The 12,166-nt window shown below is 46.9% G+C and overlaps 1 protein-coding gene across 2 annotated transcripts in view; it reads left to right on the top strand.

Moving 5' to 3' along the window:
• SACS (sacsin molecular chaperone) overlaps positions 1 to 12,166 on the top strand; it is a 305,612-nt gene that overhangs the window by 109,117 nt on the left and 184,329 nt on the right. The window contains exon 1 of one of the 2 annotated variants that reach the window (XM_078657097.1): positions 7,977 to 8,397. The exons of the other annotated variant lie outside the window; for it this stretch is intronic. Within the exon in view, the coding sequence (XP_078513223.1) occupies positions 8,396 to 8,397 (2 nt within the window). The 5' untranslated portion in view covers positions 7,977 to 8,395. Of the gene's footprint in view, positions 1 to 7,976; positions 8,398 to 12,166 lie in introns of those variants that run through there. 2 annotated transcript variants of the gene reach the window in all.

The following is a 12,166-nucleotide window of genomic DNA, read 5'->3' as shown; positions in this document are numbered from 1 at the left end:
CCAGGCACATTTGCACCAGACAGATGGGAAATTACGAGTGCAGGAGGTGTACAAATCCAGAAGGGTAGCCCTAGGGTGGGGTGTTTGGCTGTACAGCTAAAGAAGAAGACCTCTGCCATTTTAAGAGTGGTAAAATTGGGGGTTCTGGGCAGAAAAGGTGACCCACACCCCCGGATGAGGTCACCTCAGAGGCAGACTTGCTGCAGGCACTAGCAGCCCATTGGCTACTTGATTTCACACCCCTGAATCCCCTAAATCTATGATTTAAGGGACCCCCTGGTACCAGAATCTCAGTTCTGAACCAACTTGCATTAAAGAGGAAAGAGTAGAGACCCGTATCTGCGACGTCAGGAATTTGCACAAACCAAAAGAGGGATACTCTATTCCTGTGGTTACACTCTTGGAACTGCATGATCAAGACTTGTCCTAGGCTAAAGCTCGACTCCCTCAGACAGAGAGACCCTTGTAAGAGCCTGAAGCACCGTCGGATTCTCAGACTAGTGGCACTGGTCCCCTGCAAATTGCAAGTAAAACAGCGCTCCGAATCTGAAGAATAACAAGACATCGGGCTCTCCAAGGGATAGCCCAAATCCAGATGGCCTGCTGCATTGTGAAACTGTAGTCCTGCCTTCCACAAAGTTTCAGGCTGCTACTGTGATACCAGGGACCACTGGACATCGAAGTAAGTATCTGCTGTGCTTGCTGCTGCCAAGGTTTGTTGGTAACCAGTCTGGTAACCGACCCCTGAATGCGACGCTGCACCTAGAGGAAACACCATCTAACCTTCATTGGACATCAAAAGCGAACCCGTCGTTGTGTTTTCAAATTTTGTTTTCCGCAGCACTGAGTAAGTGGTAGAAGCAGCTTTTATTTATTTTTTTATATTTAAGCTTATATCGCGCACAGCTACCCACAATGGGTTTCCCGGCGCAAGGGATAGACTGTAGAAGAAAAGGAGGCAGTTGCACTTAAATTGAAACACAGCAGGCTATGGGGCACGTTGAGAAAAAAGCCATGTCTTCAAGGCCTTACGGAAGCGAAACAAGTTGGTCTCGAGTTTTAGGGCCAGTGGGAGGGAGTTCCAATACCTAGGGCCCAAAGTAGAAAAGGAACGACCTCCCATTTTTGTCTGCTTCCATCTTGGCATGATGAAATTTCCCACGTCCGATGACCTTAGTGGACGTATGGGTCTGTAAGGTGTTATCAACCCTTGAACGTAAGCTGGGGCACTACCCTGCTTAACCTTGAACATATAGCATAGTGCCTTAAATTTAATGCGTTCAGGCATATTCAACCAATGAAGGTCGCGCAAGGCGGCCTTGGCTGAAGTGCGTCTGGGAATGTTTTTCAGCAGGCGCGCAGCCGCATTTTGCACTACCTGTAATACCTGCAAGGTGGCTTTATCTGCACCCAAGTAGAGAATATTACCGTAGTCCAGGCGAGATGTTACAAGCGCCTGGACTACGGTTCTACGGGAGGAGAGTGGGAGCATCCACAAGATCTTATAGAGCCACCGCAGCGTTGAAAAGCAGATGGCAGCGACCTTAGTGGCCTGTTGTCTCATCGTTAACCTGTCGTCAATAATGACGCCCAGGTTACGAACTGCAGTGGAAGGTGTAGGTACAGTTCCCAATTCGATGGGCCAATGGTGGGGGCCCCAAAGATGTTTATTGCGACCCAGAATGACCACCTCGGTCTTCTCCCCATTCAGTTTGAGACAGTTTCTCCGCATCCAGTCAGCCACAAGAGTGAGGCCAGACTTGAGTGCTTCTCCCGCAGCTCCCGTTCAGCACCAGGGACAGCCAAGACAACTCTGCACAAGGGCTGTACGGGCCAGGTAAAATTGAACTGACTGTCATGGCCTGGTCCAGGGACCCGCATGACTTTAACCCCCTGTGGGTTCCATGCAACTTGACCTGCAAGTGACCGATTGTCATTTTTCACTTTTTCCCATTGACCGCAATGTTATGCAGTATTGATTTATGTTTTCTTCTAAAATCTATAACTCAAGTTATATGTATGCTATTTCGAACGTTTTGGTGTCAGAATTAAGATAAAAATACACTGTATTTTTATCAATTGGTATCGGATTTCTATTGAGTCATGCTAATTACTTATCATCCATGTTGGTGCTCAGAAATGCTTAACACATATTCCTCTAGTAAAGCCTAACTCTCTTAGCCACTCAACCAGGACTGCAGCTCTGCCAAGTGCCACGCATCACACGTTAGCTTAACGCACTTGAAGGCAAGTCCTTGCATTCAAAATAATGATCACACATTATAGCACCTACTCAGCTGTTAAGGCTGGCGCACTGCAGTAAAATGATTAGCACTGCCTGAGTAAAGCTGTCAGCGCCGCCGACGCTGCTTGAGGCTTGCTCTGGATACAATTACTGGCAGCATTCTGATTCACGTGATGTTACGTCACAAGAGTGACTGCAATAATATGCCCAATGGCCCGCAGCCGAGACAGGGCTCTTAAAAGCGCTGCGGGTTGGCGTCCGTTATGTGCAGTAAGTTTGCCAGCCGCAAGTCCCACCGCTGTAGTGCTTGCACCCTTTGTGTCGCGTTGCGGTTCCAGTAATATATACAGCCTCCTTGATCATGCTGCATGTGAGAGTGCCTGCAGCTATGCTTCATGAATGCGGCTGCAGGAGCATTCGTGGTGGCTCAGCTAAGGTATTTACCTCCTTTGATACACTGGCTTCGTACCATGACAGCGGTGAAAAAGCCCTGTTCAACTCGTGCAGAGCTTCGTCAGAGCACACACTTCTTGTTACTTTAGCAGTTCGAGAAGAATCCCTTTGCTTTACCTGTCACAGCTATACCTGGATTTTTTCTTGCCTGAAAACCTGCCGGAGCCTGTAGGCCCTCGTCCTGGAGCTTGGAATGCCTCCTGCTCCTTGTCCTACCGGAGCCCTGATCTATTCTGCCGCCCTCCCTTTTTTCTTGTCTTTTAATTATGGGGGTTATATTATAAATATTTTATAGATTATTAGAATGCGCCTCCTGCGTGAATGTTCTTTTGTGACAATTGGGTTATTGGTGTATCTTTGTACTCTACGTTTGTTCTCCTGAATAAATTGAGAGTTGTTGTTGCGTGATGTACGTAGATCCATTACAGTTTCCATTTGTCCTGCATCCAGTCTTTTCTCTAAAACATTTTCTTATCCTGCCACAGCGGAGAACCTTGCTTACCAGCTTTAAAGCGCATCATTCCATTGATTATGTCCACAGAGACCCCTCCTTGACATGCCAGTGGTTGCAGTCCCATCTCAACAATTCAGTGCCCGGAAACTTTTCTGATACTTTTAAATGTGACGACACCGGTCTGCTGACCAGTACTACAAGCTCACTTGCAGTACTTCTAACTACTAGTACAGTCCAAAAAGAAAACATGGGGCCAAGGCCCAGGCAGGCACTACAAAAAAAAAATCTGAGTTATGTTTATCTTAATTTCCTGCCTGCTCTGCCCCCAAGAGTTAATTGCTGACCCCGAGCTGAGTTAAATGATTACAGGAGGAGGCCAGTATTCTACTTCTCACCTTCTGACCTCGACACTAACTGCCTGCCCTGTCCCTGTTGTGGGGGGTCCCCAGGAGTTGTGTCCGGTCGGCGAGAGTCTGAGAGCAGGTGCTGAGTGTCTTTAAAAGGCACAGCCACGGCTCTTGCTACTTAGCACCTCCTCTCACTGTCGTCACTAAGTGAGAATGTATCTCGATTAACAGCAGCTGTCTGCTGCCAAGGAGTGTGACGGACTCCAAGGGACAACGGAGCCCGATGGCCAGCAGGCTTTACATTCCATCTGCAGCACTCTGACTCAGACTTGGTAAGTGTAAAAAATGAACGCTGTTGACATTATAAATGTTCCTGCTAAGGTCGGAGTTGAAGTTTTAATATCATGGTTAGATATTTGTTTTACAGGTCGATTAGGTTACAGCAGTTTCAAGATCTTCTTAGAAAATTTCTCATTGCTCAAATGGGTGTAATATCTGATATTTATGTTTCCCTCATCTTTATTGCTTGAGAAAGTGTCAGTCATTGAATGTCACTCATAATTACACTAAAATTAATAAAATGTCACACATAGCAATCTGAAACCTTGGTCTCTATGGGATTGAGCTACGGGTTTATTATTGTGAATCCCAGGACCATCTTTGGGGTATCGTGATAGTATTACATGGTGAGACTTAACCGCCACACCACATCACTTTCCAACAAGTCTGTCTGGAAAGCATCTTCTAGTAGTACTGTTGTCCCCCGACTGCCAGCACAGCCTGAGAGAACATTAGTCACGAAGGGGTGGAGGAGCCCTACATTATGTGGGCAATATCTGTTTTCCTGTGGGGAAAAAGTTGCAGGATTAACAAATAGTCTGATGGGCTTGTACAAACATAAGGACTGGAGCGAGGGAGAACAACTCAAGAGTAATGGAATTACCAGTAAATAATTTAAGCATTTCCATGCTTCCCTTGAAAACTGGAGGAGTGGCATGGAAATAATGCCAAATATTCAGAGACAGGGAAACTTACTATTTTAAATTTAGTCCTCAAATATTTGGAGAAAGTGATCCCTTAATGATACCAGCTTTCATAAACAGTAAAATTGCAGTATTGAGTGCCATCTTAAACAAATTATTTCAAACAAAATAAGTTCTAGTGTGAGAAAATACTGAAATTTTGCTGTACTTTATTATCATTTTAGTTGTTTCTGCGTCTTTACGGGGCGAGTTGCTTTGCTCTCAGCGCAAGGGAAGGAGTGGTGGCAGGCTCTCTATAAAGTGCGCATGAATGTTTGGCCGGCCAAACATTCATACGCACTCTGCAAGTTCTCCATGCAGGCTGCATCACAGCCTGCATGGAGAACATGCCCAGGCCCCCATTACCCATCTGAGCGCCGAACCATGGCGCTTAGCGTTGCAATTGGTACAAAAGGGGGTGGTGATGGATGGAGCATCTGAACCAATCAAACACTCACACCCAGTCAACAGATCTGGGTTTAATCCATCACCGTTCTTTAGCCCACTCTGCCACCCCAGTTCAGACATGGCCATATGCAAATCAGTCTGATCCTGTGCCTCATGGGAACAGTCCAGCCCGAACTGCCAAGCCATGCCTTCCCTGGACCGGAAACGAGCTTCCGAGGACCGGTTTCTGGCATTTCAGCCATCTTCAGCCTGGCTTGCTTGAATCCAGTGGCAAAGTGAGCAAGGGACTCACGTCTGAGCATACCCTGCCAACTTATGGCGAACAAAGTGGTACAAAAGGGGGTGGTGATGGACGGAGCATCTGAACCAATCAAACACTCACACCCAGTCAACAGATCTGGGTTTAATCCATCACCGTTCTTTAGCCCACTCTGCCACCCCAGTTCAGACATGGCCATATGCAAATCAGTCTGATCCTGTGCCTCATGGGAACAGTCCAGCCCGAACTGCCAAGCCATGCCTTCCCTGGACCGGAAACAAGCTTCCGAGGACCGGTTTCTGGCATTTCAGCCGTCTTCAGCCTGGCTTGCTTGAATCCAGTGGCAAAGTGACAAGGGACTCACGTCTGAGCATACCCTGCCAACTTATGGCGAACAAAGTGGTACAAAAGGGGGTGGTGATGGACGGAGCATCTGAACCAATCAAACACTCACACCCAGTCAACAGATATGGGTTTAATCCATCACCATTCTTTAGCCCACTCTGCCACCCCAGTTCAGACATGGCCATATGCAAATCAGTCTGATCCTGTGCCTCATGGGAACAGTCCAGCCCGAACTGCCAAGCCATGCCTTCCCTGGACCGGAAACAAGCTTCCGAGGACCGGTTTCTGGCATTTCAGTCGTCTTCAGCCCGGCTTGCTTGAATCCAGTGGCAAAGTGAGCAAGGGACTCACGTCTGAGCATACCCTGCCACTTATGGCGAACAAAGTGGTACAAAAGGGGGTGGTGATGGACGGAGCATCTGAACCAATCAAACACTCACACCCACTCATCAGATCTGGGTTTAATCCATCACCGTCCTTTAGCCCACTCTGTCACCCCAGTTCAGACATGGCCATATGCAAATCAGTCTGATCCTGTGCCTCATGGGAACAGTCCAGCCCGAACTGCCAAGCCATGCCTTCCCTGGACCGGAAACAAGCTTCCGAGGACCGGTTTCTGGCATTTCAGCCGTCTTCAGCCCGGCTTGCTTGAATCCAGTGGCAAAGTGAGCAAGGGACTCACGTCTGAGCATACCCTGCCAACTTATGGCGAACAAAGTGGTACAAAAGGGGGTGGTGATGGACGGAGCATCTGAACCAATCAAACACTCACACCCAGTCATCAGATCTGGGTTTAATCCATCACCATTCTTTAGCCCACTCTGCCACCCCAGTTCAGACATGGCCATATGCAAATCAGTCTGATCCTGTGCCTCATGGGAACAGTCCAGCCCGAACTGCCACGCCATGCCTTCCCTGGACCGGAAACAAGCTTCCGAGGACCGGTTTCTGGCATTTCAGCCGTCTTCAGCCCAGCTTGCTTGAATCCAGTGGCAAAGTGTTTGGTCAGGGGAGCCTGGATGCTTCCTCTTCCGGCTGGAGCGAGGGAAGACGACGAGGGACGACATGGAGAGACGCTAGGAGATATGTTTTCTTTATCTCCACCCCCCCGCCACCTCTGATCCATGCCAGTCGCTACTGACATTTTGACTTCTGGAACTCAAACTGACTGTGGGTGCAGAATATATGTTTGAAAAAAGAGAAAGAATAGTATTAGTTTCATCCATAGTAAATCCTTCACAAGGTGGGATGAATTCCTGGCACATTGTATATGCAAAAAAAATCCTAACTTGAAGACACTAACTCTTATGATGAAAACCGGTGTGTGGCCGCCCACATCACACAGGTTAACATTTGAGGTGGCTGTCAATTCCTGTGGCAGGATACATTCACTATCTCCCTCACTACATAGGGAGCAGAAGGAGTGTCTGGATAACTGGCATTGGGACTTAAAAGCTTGAAACCACTCATGGCTTACTCTTCTTTAGTGGCTTTTGAAAGCAAAACCTACCCAGGGACGTAACTAGAGCCAAATTTCGGCTGGGGGGGGGGGCTACTAAACATTTCGGGGGGGCTAATTCTTCCAGCAATAGGCAGAGTGGAGATGAAGGGGTGAAAAAACAACAAAGCTTCATGAACACGTAAATGGTCTTTTAAAGACCTGTGAAGTACTCGGGTGCAGCTGCGATAAGCTCAAAAACACTAAGTGTGTGTGCTCAGGAAGCTGTCTCAGCCTGGGCTGACACACACGACGGGGTGGGCTGCAGCCGTTTCAGCCCTATGGGTGTTGCGCGCCTGCCTAGCACTTACCCTTATTGATAGATTTGTGTTGACTGGCATGCAAACGTTGTGAGGTTCCCTGTTCCAATGATGGGGGTTGTAATTCATAGAACTTTGATACAGAAAGCAACCACAAAATAGAGCCCATAAGGGTTTCCAGCCAATGCCTCTGAACGGGTCGAGCAAGGTGATAGCACCCCATACCCCAACGCAGTTGTAGCGTCAGCAACTGGTGCATTTGGCAGGTATCGGTCCACTGAGTAAATTTTTATGCACTGTGTGGTTCGGATTTTGAGGTAACCAGCACCAGATGCAGCTTATTTCTAGTGCTTGTTAGCTAATGAAGAAGGCAGCTGGTACTATACTGGCTGGCTTGCCTCGGATTGCCCATATATATTAATTTGCCACATAACCCTGCATCATAGTTTTTCCAGCTAAAGTCGTTTACGTTTCAGTCATTTGAGGTCTTTAATGACTTTTGCATTAATCTATTTTGTTTCCCCAGTGGGTTTGTCTGGCAATGGGATATAAGCCCCACACACTGAATCCATCTGGATCGGAGTTCATGCAGAACTGGCAAGTTTTATTTATTTCGGAACACTGCAGTTTGGAGATAGGAATTTTAAGAAAAGAAAAACCTCAAAAAATACATACCCGACTATTTAAATGTTTAATTTTGTGTGATATCTGTATGTCAAATGAACATGTAATGGACAATGGGTCTATGAAATATATATTTTTTAAAGGTGGTTGGATGGTTCAGACATGGAAAACACGTGGCTGGACTGTAAATCTCCGTAGATAGTGTTTTGTTTCCCTTCTGGACGCCAGGCCTCCCTCGTTCTGCTGTGTCTGGCTGGCACGGGTTGCTGCGCCCCTCTCCTGCCTGCGGTGCGTGATCTCACGCTGCCCACCAAACACCGCCCTCTGCAGCCCTGCTCTGACTAACGGTTTCGGCTGCGCCGTCACCGCACTCCATCTCTCTTTCGCCTCTACCACGTCCGTTCCCGGCTCCCCTCCGTGCTGTCGTCCCCGGGGTGACGGTGCCTGTGCTCGGGCGGCGGTGAAGGCGAGCGCAGGGGGATGTAAGTATAAGACGCTTCAGCGCGGCTGCCGGAAAGAGGCGGCCGCTTCACGCTGCTCCCCGGGAATGTCCGGGGTACCGTAGATCTCGGACGCGCTGCCTCCAGCACACGTGCCTCGGAGGCTCCCCGGCAGGTCCCTGTCTTTCCCCGCGGACACGCCCAGGCTCTCTCTCTGAGGCAGTGTCCTCCTCTCCTGGCAGCACAATACGTGCTGCAGCGTTGCAACCGAACGCCTCCATCTCAGGCGGAGCCGCTCATTTATTGTATTTCACATTTACTATTTCCGCAAGACACCGCCCCTGCCCTCTGACCTGGGAAGTGCAAGAGTCGCCGTCCGCCTCTCAGAGAAAAACAATGCTTTTTCTCAGATTCACTAAAGCAACAAAAAGCTCTTTGCAGAATCTGACTGCCTGCACATAAGAGGCATTGCACTACATGCATGCCTCAATGTGTCAGCAAACGTTTGGATTCTGGAAGCAAATCAAGGGAAATCCCCCCCCCCCCCCAATTATGACGACATTGGAAGGGAATCCGTGAGGCTTAGCACTGTCATTCTGTATACCACGCCAGGGCCGCTAGGCAATTCCTAAAGTAAGGAACGTGACTGTACACTTCAAGAAGTGGAAGTTTGATAGTGTGTTTAATTAACTACATCATTTGTGTCATTATGTTGGTTTATTCGTGCTTTCACCTCTATTTCCAGCGCTATGATACCCTGTTCGCGCTTTACAAAACTTTTCATATAAAATAAATAAATAAATTATGGTAATTCACTTTCGAGGAAATCACTGACCACAACAGCATAAAATAACATGGTGACGCTTGGCTTGTGCCGCAGTTGTCTGATAACCAAAACTGTAAGTGGCCTGCCCATCCAGCCAATGACATCAAGACACAAATGTGTAAAATGCGGCTGTTTGTGAAACTTTATTGTTATTTTTAAAATCAATATGTTTTACTCACAAAATTTGGGTGGTTGGTTGAGCGCATCTGCCCAGTCAGCTTCCAATGACCCCGTCGGTTCTGGTGGCTTTTGTCTTAAATTGTCAGTGGGTCGCTTGTCAGTGCGTATGCACACCAACTGGGTAGTGACCTGTGCTTCAGTTTGTGACTTAACTGATGTACTAAACAGTCACATCACAAAATGCCCATTTACTGAAGGTTGTGAAAACTCCTGCCTCATTAATACGTATGAGGCACGAGGCATCTTGCAACCCCTTGGGAATGGATGCAAATGAAGATATGGAAGCCTGCAGGGGGACAATTGACCTTCATACTTGCATTCATATTTCCTGCATAACATTTATTTTGGTAACTGTAGCCCTTGGCCACTGTCTGATGGACACGAGACTGGAATCTTTCATTAACTCAGTGAAAACTGTCCCACTTTCCAGATCTTTTGTCGGGTGCTGGTCACTGGTTTGTGACTATACTTGAGGTTGCAAACTACTAATACATTGACTGTAAATCGCAGTTTGTAGAATGATGCCGCTTTCAAGTGAACCCATCCTCCCTTTGCTATTCATAATGTGCCCTAAAAAACTACTATGTGGGTCAGAAAGATTTTCAAACTCGCAACATTTTTGTTCGTACATTGAAACACTCTTTTGCTGTGGTCAAGCCTGCAATTGTGTGAATTGCGGGCTTTGTAACTGAAAAACAGTTTGGTACATGAGGCTCCAAGAGAGAGAACTTAGAAGGACAACATTTCTTCACATAAGCTTGCTGGGAGGAAGGTGTGGATTACAGTATAATCAGAAGTCGACATCATACACTTTGCATAAAGTGGAAGAAAGCATTTATATGGGCCTAGGGTTACCAATGAGCCTAGTTTGCTACAGACAGATGGGCATGCATGATCTGTTATTTATACTTGTCGTTGGCGTCCACTGTGGTGCTTGTGCTTCTGGTGATAGTAAGCTATTTTCAATAGTTAAACCAACATAATACTTATTGTGCTTGGTAGGGTGTTTGCACAAATAGGTGAGCTTTGAAGGAATGAATTACTTAATTATTTAATCAATTTATACAATCAACACTACATTGTGGTCAGAGGAGTACTATGCTTCTGGCCATTGTACTTAATAGACCACTTGCTGACAAACAATATATCATTTGCTTTAAACAGATGCTGCTTCTGAGTGTGCCAGAGTATTCCATTGAGTAACATTGCCATTTTGTACAAATATATTGAGTAGGAGAGATCAGACACTTCATGCTTACCCATAATTGCAAACCAGATGTCATGTAAAAAGTTAAATGCTTAGCTCTACTTAAGTTATGCCAAGGCCTTTCAAGGTAATTTTCATTGTAATGCATTTATGATCTGGAAACTTCGAAATTACTGTTCGTTTGGAAGACATGTTATGTTATGTTGTTATATTATATTGATTTGTATAGCGCACGAGGGTATCCAGGCAGGTGTGTTGGTTTGTGGTCACCAAGGTGCTTATACGAAAAACCAGGACTTCGGCTTCTTGCGGAACTCAAGAAGTGAGGAGGAGGCTCTGATTTGTTGAGAGGGGTCGTTCCCTTTCTTGGGTGTGATGTACGAGAATGAGAAACCTCCAGTTTTGCTGTTGAGGATGCAGGAATGTGTGCGAGTGAGAGTGAGGCAGAACGTAGGTGTCTAGTGGGTTGGTTAAAGTATAGGCAGTTGTTCAGGTATTCTGGTCCTGTGTTGTGTACGGCTTTGTATGTGTGTGTGAGAAGTTCAAATTGTCTGCACTTGTGGATGGTGAACCAATGAAGTTTACTGATGTGTGGTGTGATATGGGTGCAACTTGGGAGGCTGATTATGAGTCTTGCTGCGGTGTTCTGGATGGTCTGCAGTCTGTGCAGGAGTTGTCTGGAGATTCAGGCGTAGAGAGTGTTGCCATAGTCCAGCCTGCTGGTGATGAGTGCTTGTGTGACGGTCCGTCTAGTCTTCTGACACAATCATTTGAAGATGTTTTTGCAGCATGCGTAGGATGTGGAAGCAGGAGGTGCACTCTGCTTTGACTTAAACCATCATCTTAAGCTTGTTGGCCCTAGATTTCTTGTATGATCTGTAGGTGTTGGTCCTAGCTCCAATGGTCACAAGGTGGAGTCCCATGGAGAGGTCTTGTTATGAAGACCAGTACTTACGCCGTACCGAAGTTGAGCTGCAGGCAGTTGGTTTGCATTCAGTCTGCTAGCATGGTCATGCAATTAGTGAAGTTGGTTATGGCTGTGGTTGGTTTGTCTGTTAGGGAGAGGATGAGTTGGGTGTCATTGGCGTAGGAGATGACAGTGATTTCTTTTGATTGGATGATGTGAGCGAGTGGTGTCATGTATCTGTTGGAAAGTGTGGGGCTGAGGGACTATCACTCTGGGATTCTGCATATCAATTTCTTGGTCTCTGATGTGAAGAATGGCAACCGGATCTTTTGTATTCTTCCCATCAGGAAAAACATATTCATTTGAGAACTGATCATTGTATGCCAATCTGGTGAGTCTCTTGATGAAGGTGTTATGGAACACAATGTTGAAGGCCTTAGAGAGGTCGAGCAGGATGAGGGCGGTTGTTCCTCCTCAATTCAGGATGATTCGAATGTCATCTGTGGCCATGATGAGTGCTGTTTCGGTGCTGTGGTTCTTTCTGAATCCTGATTGACTGTTTTCTAGGAGATGGTGAAGTTCGAGGCAGGTTGTGAGTTGTTTGTTGATAGCCTTGTCAATCCCTTTGGCTGGATAGGGAAGCAGGGAGGTGGGTAGGAGGTTGCTCAGTTATTTCAGCTCGGCTGTGGAC

This window comes from Lissotriton helveticus, chromosome 8 (assembly GCF_964261635.1).
Source record: "Lissotriton helveticus chromosome 8, aLisHel1.1, whole genome shotgun sequence".
Classification (NCBI taxonomy): Eukaryota; Metazoa; Chordata; class Amphibia; order Caudata; family Salamandridae; genus Lissotriton; species Lissotriton helveticus.
This window is presented reverse-complemented; position numbering and strand designations above follow the sequence as displayed.